The sequence below is a fragment of the Artemia sp. Qi Xiang Cuo genome, chromosome 6 (assembly GCF_049724085.1).
Source record: "Artemia sp. Qi Xiang Cuo chromosome 6, ASM4972408v1, whole genome shotgun sequence".
Lineage (NCBI taxonomy): Eukaryota > Metazoa > Arthropoda > Branchiopoda > Anostraca > Artemiidae > Artemia > Artemia sp. Qi Xiang Cuo.
In genome coordinates, this window is record NC_142799.1 from 27,401,501 (window position 1) to 27,417,133 (window position 15,633).

Here is a 15,633-nt window from a genome sequence, read left to right on the forward strand (position 1 = left end):
ATGCCTGCCATGAAACTGAAACCAGAGAAAAAAATAAACAGATTTAGAGAAATTTGGAAACTGCCATGCAGTGTCCTTTCCCTTTGCCAGTGTTCACTTCAAGAGGTTAAAAAAAAGCCTGAAGCCCCTCTAAAATGACATCAGATCAAAATGAAAAGTATGCTGCTGGAGTCAGTATGGTCAAAAACCTAGAAAAAGGAAATTACAGCCCCCTTCCTTACACAACAAGGAAAACCAATTTTTTGCATGGGTAGCGCTGAAAATTGACGATGCAGTGTGAAGGGAAGACTTTCGATGTGAAGGAACATAAACGTAAGACCCGTAACATGAAACGTAACAACCTTAGGACTAAACGTAACGTAAAGTCTTACGTTTTCAATGTGAAGGAACCTTTAATGTCACTCCTTACTTTCGGTTGAAAAAACTTGTCTTTTTTATTTAATTTCTGAATGTTTTTGAATTAATACAGCTTTGATTTTGGCTCACCATACATGAATAATTAGAATGAACTTTTCATATTAATTTTATTTGTTTTGGCTAAATGGCTTTCTCGAAATGCTGTTCTGACATAACTTACGTAACAGATTTCTATATTTGTATGTTTTTATTATGTATATTAGGGAGTTTACCCCTAGTCAATACCTCGCTCTTTACGCTAAAGATCAAATTTTGTTCGAATCGCAAACCCCTGAATCACAAAGGCCGGTTAAAAAGAATAGATAGCTCTTTTTAAAGTACTAAAAAAACTTTAGCGTAAAGGGCGAGGTATTGACTAGGGGGCGAACCCCCTCATATACATAATAACTTCTGTTTTTTTTAAGTTTCAATGTTGCTCCTTACTTTCAGTTGAAAAAACTTGTTTTTTTATTTAATTTCTGATCGTTTTTTAAATAATGCTGGGAAATCCGGCATCCCCTTCATAGAAATGTCCCTTCCCCCAAGGAAACATCCTCCATGGAAAGATCCTCCCCCTTAACCCCTTCCTCTAACCCCCCCCCCCCCCCCGCCAGAAAAAATGTTCCCCAAAACATCTGTATACTTCCCATTACCCAATACAATATGTAAACAATGGGCAAAGGTCATAACCTGTAGCCCTTCTCCCAGGAACTGTGGGGGATTAAGTCATGCTCAAAGACATAGTTATTAGATTTTTCAACTATGCTGAACAAAACAGCTATCTCAAAATTTTGATTGGGTGACTTTGGAGAAAAAAGGAGCATGGGATGGGGCCTAGTTGCCCTCCAATTTCTTTGGTCACTTAAAAAGGGCACTAGAACTATTAATTTCTATCTCTCACGATATTCTAGGACTACTGAATCAATACAATCACCCCTGGAGAAAAAAATAATAATAAACATGCATCTGTTTCAGATAGGAGCTTGAAACTTCTTGAAACTTATAGTAGAGTTGTCTCATACGCTGAATTTGATGGTGTGGTTTTCATCAAAGTTCTATGACTTTTAGGGGTTGTTTCCCCCCTTTTCGAAAATAAGGCAAATGTTCTCAGGCGCGTAACTTTTGATGGCTAAGAATAAACTTAACGAAACTTCTATATTTGAAATCAGCATAAAAATCAGATTCTATTGATGTCAAATCTATTGGTATCAAAATTCTGGTTTTCAGAGTTTTGTTGAGCCAGGAGTGAGCCAGGTCACTCCTTACTTACAGTTTGTTACAACAAACTGTTTGATTTTTACTGACTAGCAGCTATGGTATCTACCAGCTACATAATTCCAGATCTTCTTTGGGCTATTCTTAGTGTCCTTATCTAGCTTGGACTCAAAACTTGTGTAAATTTGCTTGGTTAAGTTTCTTGATTTGTTCCAAGTTATCTCAAATTTTTTACAATGTTCCTCTTTTCCTATATGATTGTACTTTCTCCAGTACCACCCTTTACTATTTAACTCCTTGTGTATTTTGGGGGTCAGGAAAAGGCAGTATTTCATAAGTTTTGCTGTTGTGTGCCTCTTCTGAACTGTAAGTAGCTAATCGTTTAGTTTAGCCCATTGCTGGTTGAAATCTCATAGAAGTAGAAGTGACCAGACTATGCCTTCTACTTCTTTTCTAATTGCATAATGATCTACATAAATTTTCTTTATGTAATCATTTTTTTATGAAATGACAGGTTTACCTTTATCTTTTTATTATTTCTAGGGGTTAGAAGATTGCCTTCTCTACAAAGCTTTAGTATGGCCAATCCTTGAATATGGTCATTGCACTAGACGTCCCTTTTACAACAAAGACATAAAAGCTCTCGAAAAAGTTCAAAGACAAATAACAAAGTTCAGTCCGACTCTGAGAAACTTACCTTGCAAAGATAGGCTCTGCAAGCTCAAACTTCCTTCACGAGCTTATCAAATGCACCAAGGAGACCTCATTGAAGTATACAAGCTTTGCTACAAAGGCTACAAAAACATCCAGGTTACAAATATTCTCAGCTTCAGCCACACAAATCTTTGTGGTTAAAGCCTCAAACTTCAAGAGGAGAGGTTCCAAAAGGACATTGGCTGTCGGGCATTCAAAAACCGAGTAACACAACACTGGAACAAGCTCCCCTTTCAATTCATCAATGCAAACTCATTAAACTTGTTCAAATAGGAACTGGACAAATACTACAGTGAAAGTGCCTACAATTTTTTTTAACTTAAAAAATTTTTGTAGAGGCCCTGTGGCCTATTTGTTTTGCATTATATTATTATTATAGGTTTAAACCCATCAAAATTTTTAAAAGATGACCTTAATTTTGTGTTTTCAATCTCTTTCCATAGAGGCTAGTTTTTCAGATCTATTATTTCAGTAGAATTTTAAGCCATTCTAAGAACTTCTTCCTAAATTTAAGAAAAAGATTTCACAGATCTTTCAATCGTTATAAAATGAGACTGAGCTAAGGTGTGAGGCTCAAAGCACTTTTCTTGTGCCCCATTTCAGTAGGCTAGAAGATTTATTTTGTAAGATTTCACTTTTAAAACACAAAAATTGTTACAGGCTATCAAAGATCAATATCCTTTAGAGGGAAAAGGAGTGATGGTAGGTGCTTCCCTATATATTCCAAGGATATGCCTTATTTCAGTAGAAGATTTATTTTGTAAGATTTCACTTTTATAACACAAAAATTGTTACAGGCTATCAAAGATCAATACTCTTTAGAGGGAAAAGAAGTGATGGTAGGTGCTTCACCATATATTCCAAGGATATGCCTCATTTCAGTAGACAATTTATTTTGTAAGATTTCACTTTTAAAACACAAAAATTATTATAGGTTATCAAAGACCAATACCCTTTGAAGGGAAAAGGAGTGGAGGTATGTGCTTCACTATATCTTCCAAGGTGATCATCAAAGCTCAGAATACATTCTTGAGGGTTTTACTCACAAGAAAACTACTTTTCAAGATATTGGAAAGCAAATAAACAAGAATTTTACTCTGAAAAATCATGAAAACAACTTTAAAATTTCTAGTAGTTAGTTTCATTATCTCTTAAAGTGTTTCACTTTAATTTACACAAACATATCTCCTCTTCTAATGTGAAAATATATAGCCAAAGTTACATATTTGTCTATGCATTTTTCAATAAACCACTTTCTTTAAATAGACTTAACAGCAAAAAAACAACTTCAGTGGAAAAATAAGGAGTGATAGAACAGTAATACCAAATCAAACTCTTTAGAATGAACCTATAAACACTCAATGATCCCTTGGAAAGCTGTTTCAAAGTATCTACCTCACCATTTTCTCTCTTAAATTTAGGGAAATCATTTATATGGCTTAAAATACTGCTCAAATAATAAGAATTGAATTTTCAGCAATTAGCATCTATACAACTTTCTAATCTTGAGAAATATGGAAAGGGTAGGATAAAGATGGCAGGTTGACAACACCTTCTTAGAATATATTCTTAGGTTTGAAATTAGCCTACCTTAAATTGCATGTCCAGTGAGATAAGGTGGTGATGAGCCTCCTGTATAGCTTGTCTCACAAAGCTGGTATGAGCTTAGTTGTTCATCTTTGGACAGTCAAGTGCTTTAATGTCAATTTTATACTGGAAAGATGTCAGGGTCATTCCAAATTTCAGATGTGGATATACAATAGCTTTGTACAGATTCTTGATCACACACCTTCCTGGTGGTAAAAGTTTGCTTTATGAGCCTTAGGACTCAGTTTGCTTTAGCAACTTCAGCTTGTGTGTGGCTGTGGAACTTGAAAATTTGTTGTTGACAATCACCCAAAGGTCCTTCTCACTTAAAGCCTCAAGTATATAATCTCTAATATGGTAAGGTTGTCTAGGGTTGCTGTGTCCAAGATGCAGGACTTTGCATTTTGATGCATTGAACTGCAAGCTCTACTCAGATGACCATCTAGATAGTTTATCTAAATGTTCTTGCATTGTTGAGCAAGCAAGGCTAATTTGGGCCTATCCTAGGAGCTTGCAATCATCAGCATATAGTGTTAATGGGTTTTCCAGGTGAGTTGTACAGTCATTAATATAAATCCCAACAATATGGGCCCCAGGATTGTGCCCTGTGGAACTCCACTAATGACATGAACTTTGTCTGAATAAACAGGTTTACCAGTGACATCATAAACTACTACTGTCTGAGTTCTTCCAGTAAGAAAGGCTTTAATCCAGGCAACTATGTTATCATACACCTGGTATGCTTCCAGTTTCAGGAGAAAAAGTTGATGCTGTACTTTATCAAATGCTTTTGCTTGATTAAACAATATGACATCTACCAAAGGCCACCATCCAAGAATCTGGTCACAAAGTCATATGATTCAATGAGGTTTGTGTTGATTGAGTGATCTTTACAGGAACCTTTTCAAGTCTTATCAATAAAAGTTTCATTCAGGTAACTCAACTAATTTGAAGATAGCAAAATACCCTCTTATTTACTTATTTAAAAAAACAAAACAAAAAAAAAAACAATGTAAGCCATAGGCTTGTCTTGCTAAGGTCTAGAATTGGACCTCTTCATAAGGAGACATGTTAGAACAAAGACATATTTTTAGATTGTTAATTTTATGCTTATTTTCATGGTTTGGTTCATGTTTTCTGCAATTCATCTCGGTATTTATTTAGCCTTCTGTCACCTGATAAGGAAACATGTTAAGAAAACAATTCTTACTTTAAAATATGTATAATGATCCTAGTTCTTATATTATGCAAGGGGAGAACCTTTATCATCAAGTCTTTCCTCTAAAAATCCTTCTTTTTCCAGCTTAAAAGAAAATGTTTCCAAAGCCCATGCTAAAATTACCAGGTTGCTTAGGTCTTTTTAAATTGCCCCGACAAAGTGCCACCTAATAAGTTGTTTTTTAGAGAGCGTTCATGTCGGTGTTTTTAAAACTTTTTTTTTAAAGGAGCAGTGGCGATGGGCCAAAATCAAAATATTAACGATTAATACTAGCATAAACGCTCTCTATAAAACAACTTATTAGGAGGCAATTTAAAAAGACTTAAGCAATATGGTACTTTTAGCATGGGTTTTGGAAACATTTTATTTTAAGCTGGAAAAAGAAGGATATTTAGAGGAAAGAATTGATGATAAAGGTTCTCCCCTTGGATAATATAAGAACTAGGATCATTATACATATTTTAAAGTAAGAATTGTTTTCTTAACATGTCTCCTTACCAGGTGACAGAAGGCTAAAAAAATACCCAAATATAATAATCATTTCTATTAGAAATGAATTGGTAAATTTCTACCAAATCATATTATTGAGTTAGGAATAAAGTGAATACACCATTTAATACCTTTTTTTATGCTGATTACAAATATAATAATCATTTCTATCAGAAACGAATTTCAGCCCCCCCCCCTATATATACCAATTCAGGGTTAGGTTAGGTTGTAGAAATATATACCCTGAATTGGCATATATAGGGGGGGGGGCTGAAATTGATTTCCGACAGGAATGATTACTATATTTGTAATCAGCATAAAAAAGGCATTAAGTTGTATATTCACTTTATGCGTAAGTCAATAATATGATTTGGTAGACATTTACCAATTAATTTCAGCCCCCCCCCCGCTATATATGCCAATTCAGGGTATATATTACTACATTAGGGGAGGTGGGGGTAAAGTTTAAACTTACCTCTCATTTACATCAGAAACAAAATTTGGCTACTTTCCAAAGGGACCCTCCACTATAATTTTAGGCATAAGCCTAGAATTGGGGCCTTTGAGAAGGGAACGTGCTAAGAAAATAGTCCTTATTTTATCAAATGCCGAAGCTTACTTTTAAATTTCAAAATGTCCCGCGAAAAATAAAGAGTCAGAGGACATCTATTATTTTTCGACCTTAATCATTTAATTTACAGAGAGCAGTAAATGTTTCGTGATAAATCTACTTAAGGACACCCTAGACGGTCAATCATGTTAATCAAAAGCATCTGTCAATCGATTGACGTGTGCTTCAATCAACCTTCAATCGACTCGAAAATCAACCCTTCAATGTTGACCGAAGCTAATCTCACGGCCAGATTTTTAGTTTCAGTTCAGAGTCGGGTAGTGAATTTCTATCGTGTGTGAAATGCAGAACAATACTTGATTTGGCTAAAAAACTTTAAAAAAACGCATCGAAATTGTGAAGTAGATATCTACTCCCTTATGATTTCTGGAAATAATTCTGGTCTACGCTGTTATTATGAAAGTAAATAGCAACGTTAAACCCCAAAATGAGTAGAATATATTTTGTATAGGAGGGGGACAGCCCCTTCGTCCACCTCATGATCGTAGAAACTTCGGAGTCTGTTCATTAGCTCAGAAATTGAGAGTTCTAGTCCTTTTTTTTAAAGTGCAAAGGGATGAGAGACCAACCAGCCGCATAGGGGTGTTATTTTCCGAGGGGAGATATTCCACGTGGGGTGCTAAACGCCACCAACCAAATAATCGAGTTTCTACTGCTAGTACAATAAAGTACAATTCTCACCACTGTTGTTTCTGTTTCAGCAATTTTAATCTAACCCCTAATGAATCCAAGGTCATTGTAGTACCACAGTGAAGATTGTGGGATGTCATCTGCTGACGATCCAGAATTCTTTTTTAGCTGGATCGCCTTGTATTCGCGACTGAAATTCATTCTTAAAACATTAATTTTCTTTCTTAGTTCAAGAATTGTATAATCAGGTTTCAATATCTTTACCGCCTGTAATATCCTGTCCAATGCTGCGCTTTTCTTATTTCGGTTAAAATAGTCTTTACTTTTATCTTTCCATAACTCATGGTGATCCCGGTATAACTCAATTAATAAACAAATAAACCCGCGCTCCACATTTTTTCTTTCTTCCATTATATCTTCCATTGTTGTTGGCACGTGACTGACACAATATTTGAAGAAAACTCGTCTAGACAGTCAATCACCCTCGTCAACCGATTGAGTCATTCAAACTTTCTATCAATCACCGTCAACGCTTGGCACAAGCGTCAAACAGGTTCCTAGACGGTCAATCGTGCTTATGTCAATCGATTGAAAGAGGCTTTTGATAAAAATGATTGACCGTCTAGGGTGTCCTTTACATCAAATGACAAGTTTCAAACTTTGTGCAACATAACCTCCTATTCTGGTGGCCCAGACATCCCAAACTAAAAACCTAATGAAGCAATAAGTAAATTAAAAAGTTATTGAAAATTTATGTATAACACATATTTTGTATTAAGGGAGAAAGTGTATTAAGGGAAAAATAAAACCTTACATTTGGCTCCTAAGTGCATTGTCGTGCATATAAAACTAGCAGTTTCAGTTAATTATTTTGATTCATTTGAGAGCGGTTTACTGCGTGAGGGAAGGACTAAAGTCTCTTGGGACCAAACTTTTCAACGTTTCTTTAGGAATTCTTATTATGAATTGGAGGACTGGTGGGGGAGGGGTAGTAACTTACCCTTCGGTCTCCTCCCTGGAAATATCAAATCCCTTCAAATGATGCAAATGTTTTATTTAACATAAAATGAAGGATTACATGATTACCACCAGCAGGAGAGTGGACATTACCTTCTTTAAGCTGATTCATCCCTAAAGATTATTATCAAAAAATCACTTGGCACTTAATTCCCCTCCCACCCACAGAAGATTGCTTTAGGGGTTCAGTTTATCTAAGGGTGATTGTCTCGAAGTAATGGTCAGAGAAAACAAAGGCAAAGCTGATTTAAACTATTTTGTATTTACTCTATAGGCAATTTTTGAGTAACAAAAGGCTGTACCTCAATAATGAGCTTCTTATTTTCAACAAGTTTGGTTGGGATACAACTCTCCCGTCTAGTTGCCTAGATGTGTTGAAAATAATTTGGGTCTCTTTACCACCTCTTCCCCAGAAGTTAAGTTTATCTCAGACTAAAAAGAAAGATACGACAGTGCCTTTCGATTGTCAGACTGGTTGAGGGCCTCTTTAAAGCACAACTAAGATACTAACTGTTACCTCTTATTCAGTTTCGTTTAAACGCGACAACGCATTTTGTTAGATATTGTGATGGCTAGAATTTACGTTCCTCTTTCCCCTTAAGAAAGTTCAGAGAGCCTTTGCTCAATAAAGGTGCTATGTGGATACTATTTCTCATTTTCCACCAAGTTTGGTTGAAATTCCACAACACATTCAGGTCATGTTCCTGAGTAGAATGGTTATAGCCATCTCCTTATTGTGTATAAAGGCAGGATGGGGTCCAACCACAAAATGGCAAACCGGGCAGGGGGGGGGGCATTCTCATCTCCACCCCACAAAAGGAAATAGGGTTGGGACTTGGTTCTGAAAGGGACTGAACAAGACACTAGCTGAGACTTCCAATCTAGTTTGGTTGAGACACAGCATCCCTTTCTGGTCGAGATATTCAAGGACCCCTTTGCCCTACATAGGACACAATGCATCTGGACACTAAAAACACGACCAAGTTATTGATTCTTACTTTCGATCAGCTATGCTGATGATATTCAGACAGTCCTTGACCCTAAATACAAAACTAGCAAATTAAGTACTATTTCTGACTATATTTTGTTGAGATTTTAAGACGCTTTTTGTTAAATATCACGATGCCAAGAAATAAATGAGCCCTTTATCTTCACAATGGTTGGAATATTCCTCGACCCTCATTAGACAAACTAGGACACTAGCATTTACCGTAAATACCAAATAGTTTTCAACTAGACGCCCTTATTATATATATATATATATATATATATATATATATATATATATATATATATATATATATATATATATATATATATATATATATATATATATATATATATATATATATATATATAAGAAAAGACAAAAAAAAAACAGGGGCTCCCTCCCTCAAAAGATGTCGGATTGGGTATTGACTATCTAAAAGAAATACTATGACATTTAATGATACTTTCTATCAGGCTTGGTTCAAATCCAAAACACGGTCTGATAAAAGTCATAAGAAACGGAGTTTAAAGAACCTCCTCGCTTTCCAGAGGTCGGAACGTGTGTGAACTCTCCAAAAACCACAACTAGGACACCAGCTCATTAAATATGGCTGAGGCTCAACAACTATTCTTCTAAACCAATTGATTGTAAGATTAATAAAAAGAAAATCCTGTACTCCCCCAACTATAAATCGAATCATAGCCAGACCTGTGTCGATTTATTTGTGGGCCCAGATTTCATTTCCATACCCCTCCCCTCTCTCGATAGAAAAAGCAAGATCGGTCAAAACTGACAATTTCATTCAACGTAACATAAAATTATTTCCTTGAAACCTAGAAGAGAAACAAATATAGATATCAGGTTTCGATACTTTTTAATACCAAAGGTCCAAAATAATTAATACTTAGAACATAGAAATGGATTCACTCAATGTTTCACTAGTATGTACATTCACATCAGTTATCCCAATAATAAGCAGTATCTAGACAGAATCTCAACGTTGGCCTTGACTATAGTGGAGGTAGCCGTAGACCAAATACAATAAAATTAAAGTTGCCAACTGCTTTATGCGCCCCCAAATAGCCATGACTTCACCCCAGCCACTTTATTTTGAGAGCTCATGTTTTGAAAGTTTCTTTTCACAATCTGCCTTTCCCCTTGATTCTCCAAAAGCATTTCTTATATTTTTTATATTTTCACTCAACACTCTCCATGAATTCCAGATTTTTATTCTTCACAGCGCATTGATGGAAAGAAACCTATTAGTCTTTTTGCACCATACTAATGATAATAATACAGTGATTTTGGGTTAAGTACTTTAGGATATCGAAGATGGGTTTGACCTAATCAAAGTGACTAGACAGCCAGGGCATTTTCCGAGGTTTTCGATTGCAAAATTGTTGAATACATTTTTAAGATATAGTCAATTCCTTTCTTTGCAATCTTTCGGGCTTCTTTGTCCATACTGCCCGAGGTTATCTTTTCTAAAAGTTTCTCTTTGGCCATATCAAGAGTATTAACAACAGAGATGTCGTTCAATAATCTATTCGAGCCTCCTTTAAAAGCCTTTTCTGCTTCAAGAGCCTTCTCTAAAATAGAAGTAATATGAGGCGCCAGAGACCCAAGGTCATTTTTCATGGCGAACAAATACTGAACTACAAATAACACGCTGATGGGCCCAGGTTGAGCTTGAGGATACTTTGGCCAGCTTTTGCGTGAGCTCTGATCATTAGGATATTTTTTAGTTTTGTAGGCTGGGTTAAGCCGAACAGTTTTTTCATAGTCAGACGATTGTTTAACTCGCAATTGCTCAGGAGATGAAGAACCACGTTGGCTACCGTTTCTTGATCGAGAACGCTCTCGTTTAGTGCCCTGCAACCTACACAAACTTGGAGACCTTCTTTGATATAGTGAATTCATTCGAGATGGACTTCTTGAAGAAGAGCTGTTAATGCTTGGAGATCTTCTTTGATACAATGAATTATTAAGAGAGGAAGCTCTAGAAGAAGGACGATCAGACCGACCAAATGGCTTCCTGTCATTTCCTGAAAAAAAAAAAAGAAATTGAAAGCCACCAACTGGGACGAGGGGGGGGGATTGAGTGAGAGAGAAAATTGCAAAATTTCCCAGGCCTAAATGTATTTAATAATTCTCTTACGCTGAAACAAAAAAAAAAAAAAAAAAAAAAAAAAAAAAAAAAAAAAAAAAACCACGAAATACCGACTGATGTTTATTCGTGCAACAAAAAATTTTTATGATAACATTTTGGCAATTCATAAGGTTTATTCTTGTGTATACATGACAACATAATTTACGCGTCAAAACCTTCCACGTTAGCTAGCACATAAGGTGACGGTTGTGCCTCTCAATTATTTATAAGGAAAAACAACGGATATTTTGAATGAAACTAAAGAGCGATTGTAAAACTTACAAAACGAACAGTAATTACTCTGCACATGAAAGGCGGTCCTGCTCCTCCCCCTCGTTACGGTAGTAAAAATTTTTTCCGGATGTACAATCAAGTGAATTCATAAATACTTTCAGCATAGCACTATGAAAATTTGGCGCAAAGAAGAGGGGGAATGGGGATGTGAATAGGACAACCCCCCTCATCTAGGAAGCAATTTCAGTTGGTTTTTATGCTTTTCAGTAGCTCTTTACTTAATTTAGTCTTTCTTCGTTTTTAATACTATCTGCGGTGTTACCTGAAATCTAAGGAGAGGTGCCACTACCTCAAATGAAATATTAACTTGGGCAGAACTATGCTTCGAGAGACGGAGCTTATTAAAAACTGTGTCTTTGAGCCTGTGGACCGAAACCCCCTGGGGGTCAAATTTTAAAGAGGTAGGTATATTAAGAAAAAGTAAACATGATGCTCGGATTTTTACTTATTTAGAGAATTCTATACAAACACTAACAGAAAAAGTCTGTGAACACACCTTCTTTTTAATGTGACACTTGAGTTTGCTCAATCAATTTCTACCATCGTGGATCCGTTTTCGAAAAATTAAGTGTTAAATCGTTCACCAAATTTAAGTGATTTTTTAGTTGACTTTTTTATTTGGGCGATTGATGAAAATGTCAACTCGCACAAGTAAGAGATAGAAAATGGAATCAAACACTTCAAAACCTCGGTTGTTAATTCCGGGCATTCTGTTTTTCTTTTTAACCAAAAAGTTTTCAAATTTTAAGACTTGAACACTAAGTCTAACATTCCATCGGCAGATAATTCCAGTAGATTCTGTTAGAGCTTAGTTGCTAAATTTTCCTCATTTAAAGCTGCATTTAAAAACAGATTTTAGATCCATCTTTGCCCAGCGTTATTCGATATATCTAGCACTGAGAAGTAATTACACAATTCTTTCTTCAAATTATCTACCGCCATTTTCATACCAGATATATATATATATATATATATATATATATATATATATATATATATATATATATATATATATATATATATATATATATATATAAATATATAATATATATATATATATATATATATATATATATATATATATATATATATATATATATATATATATATATGACTTGATGATTATCTCGCTTCCGACTTCTTCAATGATAGACGAAACTGTGTTGACGAAAATGAGTTAAAGTTGGTTTGATTTATGACTGATGACCACTGTTCATTTTTTCATAAAGCCATGGAGTTTCTCCTTTGTTGTAATGACATTTTCATCCCGCTCTTGAAGACTGTTATTCAAGTTATTTAAATGCTCAAATAAGTCAGAAAGATAAGCCAATTTCAAAGAGAATTTCTCATAGTAGTGCGTATTGACTTGCTATGAATGTACTAATAGTTCAGCGTGAAGTTCCATAGCTTTGGTCAGTACTTTGCCTTTTAAAAACCACCTAACCTATGGTAAAGGAAATTGCGATGCATTGCTCTCAAACCATCACAAATGATTCTAAGCAATCGAGTCTGCAACGCTCTTCCTTTAATAGAATTCGCAATGTCAGTAATAATATTTAAAACATGACTGTATTCTTGTGGTAGGGTTTTGGGGTGCAGGAACAACTTGGCGATTGAGAAAACGATGCATCCAATAAGCGCTTGACATCCGTTCTTTCAGTCTATCAATAAATCCACTCGTCACATCAGTCATGGCTTTAACTCCGTTACTACAAATAGCAATGCATTTTTCTGCCCAATCGATATTTATATTTGCGTAGCTTCAAGGAAACTGTCATGCAAGCAATGAACTATAATATTATTGGGAAGTGCCTTGAAGAATAGTACTTCTTTCATTAATGTTTCGTTGGATTCAAAGGGCACAAAATCTACAAATTACAAGCAAATTACACACGGCGGTTAAATCTCAATCAAAGTGCACTTGAATTTTAAATAATTGTCGTCATAAACACATTTTTTTTTCTTTATTCCACTTGCCCCGCTAGACGTTGATTGTGGTGATATTTTCGAGAATTTATCCATTTTCAATTATAGCGTAAAACTCACATCAATTCGTAAAACAAGTGAGTCGCGCTCTTCAAACTTAACAGAAGATGACATGACCGCGCGTGTCTTACGCTCAAAAATCACTGTTACTCCAACTCCAAGGCACCTAAGGTACACTGTCAGACCTTACAAGCAGTTCGCATATAACACCGTAGTTTCACTTCCAAATCGCTTCCGCTTATCGTGGTCTTCTTTCCGATTCCACTTACTTCACAGTCTTGCATTCAACTACTGTGGGGGGTGGTCAACAACCCTATCTATAGGCCAGCGCATTCTAGCGAAAACCATCTCAAAGCGTGACGAAATGTCGTGAAACTTGTGGGTCCTTTGCGCTGGCTGTGGAGAATGTACTAGTTCCAAGTATTACCAACAGATGGCTCTGGGAGTCTCGGCCCTAACAATATAAACATGTTTTTATTTGTTTTCTTAGTTATTAATTGGCCACATATTCGACCTAAAATTATGTGTTTCTCATACTTAATTATATATTTATATCCGAATCCTAATAAAGCAAAGTCCTAAAATTTATGTGTGGATTACATATTTTTAACATAAAAAAAAAGAGTCGGGGGTCGCAATAATGTATATATATATATATATATATATATATATATATATATATATATATATATATATATATATATATATATATATATATATATATATATATATATATATATATATATATATATATATATATATATATATATATATATATATATATATATATATATATATATATATATGTATGTATGTATAGATACTCGTGTAAGAATATCAGTAAGCAGATCTGACAATGACTAAGTTATTTGTCCACTGGCTAGGACAGAAAGTGAGGAGGACGAGGAGGATTTACAAAAAGTCAACAGACCAAAATAGAAGAAACTCAGATATTCTAACAAAGATTTTCACTATGCTATCTTTAGCGCAAGGAGAACCATCAAAATAGCAAAAAACAAAATTACGACAAGCTGTGAAAAAATATAAGATTTAAAAAAATTTATTTGTACCAAATTAAAGAATAGAAGTTTTGACATCGACGAAGCACCAAAAAAAACAAAATTTGAAACTTAAAAATATATCAAATTTTAGACATCTTCAACACAGCTCGAATAATAAAAATAACAGAAAACAAAATTACAACAAATTGCGAGAAATTAAGGTTGAAAAAATATAAAAAATAAAAATTTACTTGAACCAAATTAAAGAATAAAAGGTTGGACAATAACGAAGGACCAAAAACAAGAAGAAATCAAAATTTTTTTTAGAGATCAGAGGCAACGCTATAGTGTTGCCTATAGTAAAGGCCATATGGCTTTAGTGTTTTATTATTATTAATTTTTTTTCCCAGAGCACTTCATATGGAAGGGGTTTTCGCATAAACTTCAAAGAGGGCGCATTAGATTGGAAACCGAAAGTTCCAGCGCTTTTTTTCAGAATCAAAAGTGATTGGAAGGTAACTAGTCCCCTCCCCACGCCCTTCTTTCCCCAAACGCATCCGATACAAATTTCGGAATAGCCATTTTGATAAAAATTAGTTCAAAGATCATATAGCAGAAATCCGGGTTTCGACACAAGCCCCCAGGGCCCGGGGGCGGGCGTTGTAAGTAATGCCCTGGGGGCATATATGGTTCTTATGAAAGGAATGCTCGTATAAAATTCAGAGCTCATTTGATTGGAAATTGAAAGTTCTAGTTCACTTTTTAAGAGTAAAAAAAGATTGGAGGGTAACCAGCCCCCCCCCCTCCCACAACCTTTTTTTCCAAAATGCATCTGATGAAAATTTTGAGATAACCATTTTGTTAAAAATAGGTCAACGATAAAAAAAAAGCTCCGGTGTCGAAACAGCCCCCCCAGGACCTGGGGGCAGGCGTTGTAAAAGCTTCAAAGAGGGCTCATTTGATTGGAAATTGAAAGTTCTAGTTCACTTTCTAAGAGCCAAAAGAGGTTGGAGGGCAACACGCCCCCCCCCTCTACGCCCTTTTTTCCCTCAAACCCATCCAATAAGAGCCTTAAGATGGCCATTTTTTTTAAATAGTTCAAAAATTACATAACAAAAACGCTGGTGTCAACAAAAACCACCAGGGCCCGGGGGGTAGACGTTGTGAGTGTTGTTCTGGGGGCGTATATGGTTCTTATGAAAGGGATGCTCCTATAAACTTCAGCGAGGGTTCATTTGACTGAAAATTGAAAGTTCTAGTTCACTTTTTAAGAGCCAAAAGATATCTGAGGGCAACTAGTCCCCCTCCCTCCAC

The 15,633-nt window shown here is 35.4% G+C and overlaps 2 protein-coding genes and 1 pseudogene across 7 annotated transcripts in view; all 3 read right to left on the reverse strand.

The window, feature by feature from the left end:
• Positions 1 to 6,232, reverse strand: part of LOC148951064 (3-oxo-5-alpha-steroid 4-dehydrogenase 1 pseudogene) — a 61,119-nt pseudogene extending 54,887 nt beyond the window's left edge. The window contains exon 1 of the transcript XR_016141916.1: positions 6,096 to 6,232. The product of XR_016141916.1 is annotated as a 3-oxo-5-alpha-steroid 4-dehydrogenase 1 pseudogene (transcript). The remainder of the gene's footprint in view (positions 1 to 6,095) is intronic.
• Positions 1 to 6,235, reverse strand: part of LOC148951065 (3-oxo-5-alpha-steroid 4-dehydrogenase 1-like) — a 44,143-nt gene extending 37,908 nt beyond the window's left edge. The window contains exon 1 of one of the 2 annotated variants that reach the window (XM_089090603.1): positions 6,096 to 6,235. The gene's annotated coding sequence lies outside the window, so the exon portion shown is untranslated. The remainder of the gene's footprint in view (positions 1 to 6,095) is intronic. The other variant, XM_089090604.1, reaches the window with a different exon arrangement.
• A 3,511-nt stretch (positions 6,236 to 9,746) lies between these two features.
• LOC148951066 (uncharacterized) overlaps positions 9,747 to 15,633 on the reverse strand; it is a 53,566-nt gene continuing 47,679 nt past the window's right edge. For all 4 annotated transcript variants that reach the window (XM_089090116.1, XM_089090117.1, XM_089090118.1 and 1 more), the window contains exon 5: positions 9,747 to 10,934. In XM_089090116.1, coding sequence (XP_088946242.1) covers positions 10,246 to 10,934 — 689 coding nt within the window. In that variant the 3' untranslated portion in view covers positions 9,747 to 10,245. The remainder of the gene's footprint in view (positions 10,935 to 15,633) is intronic.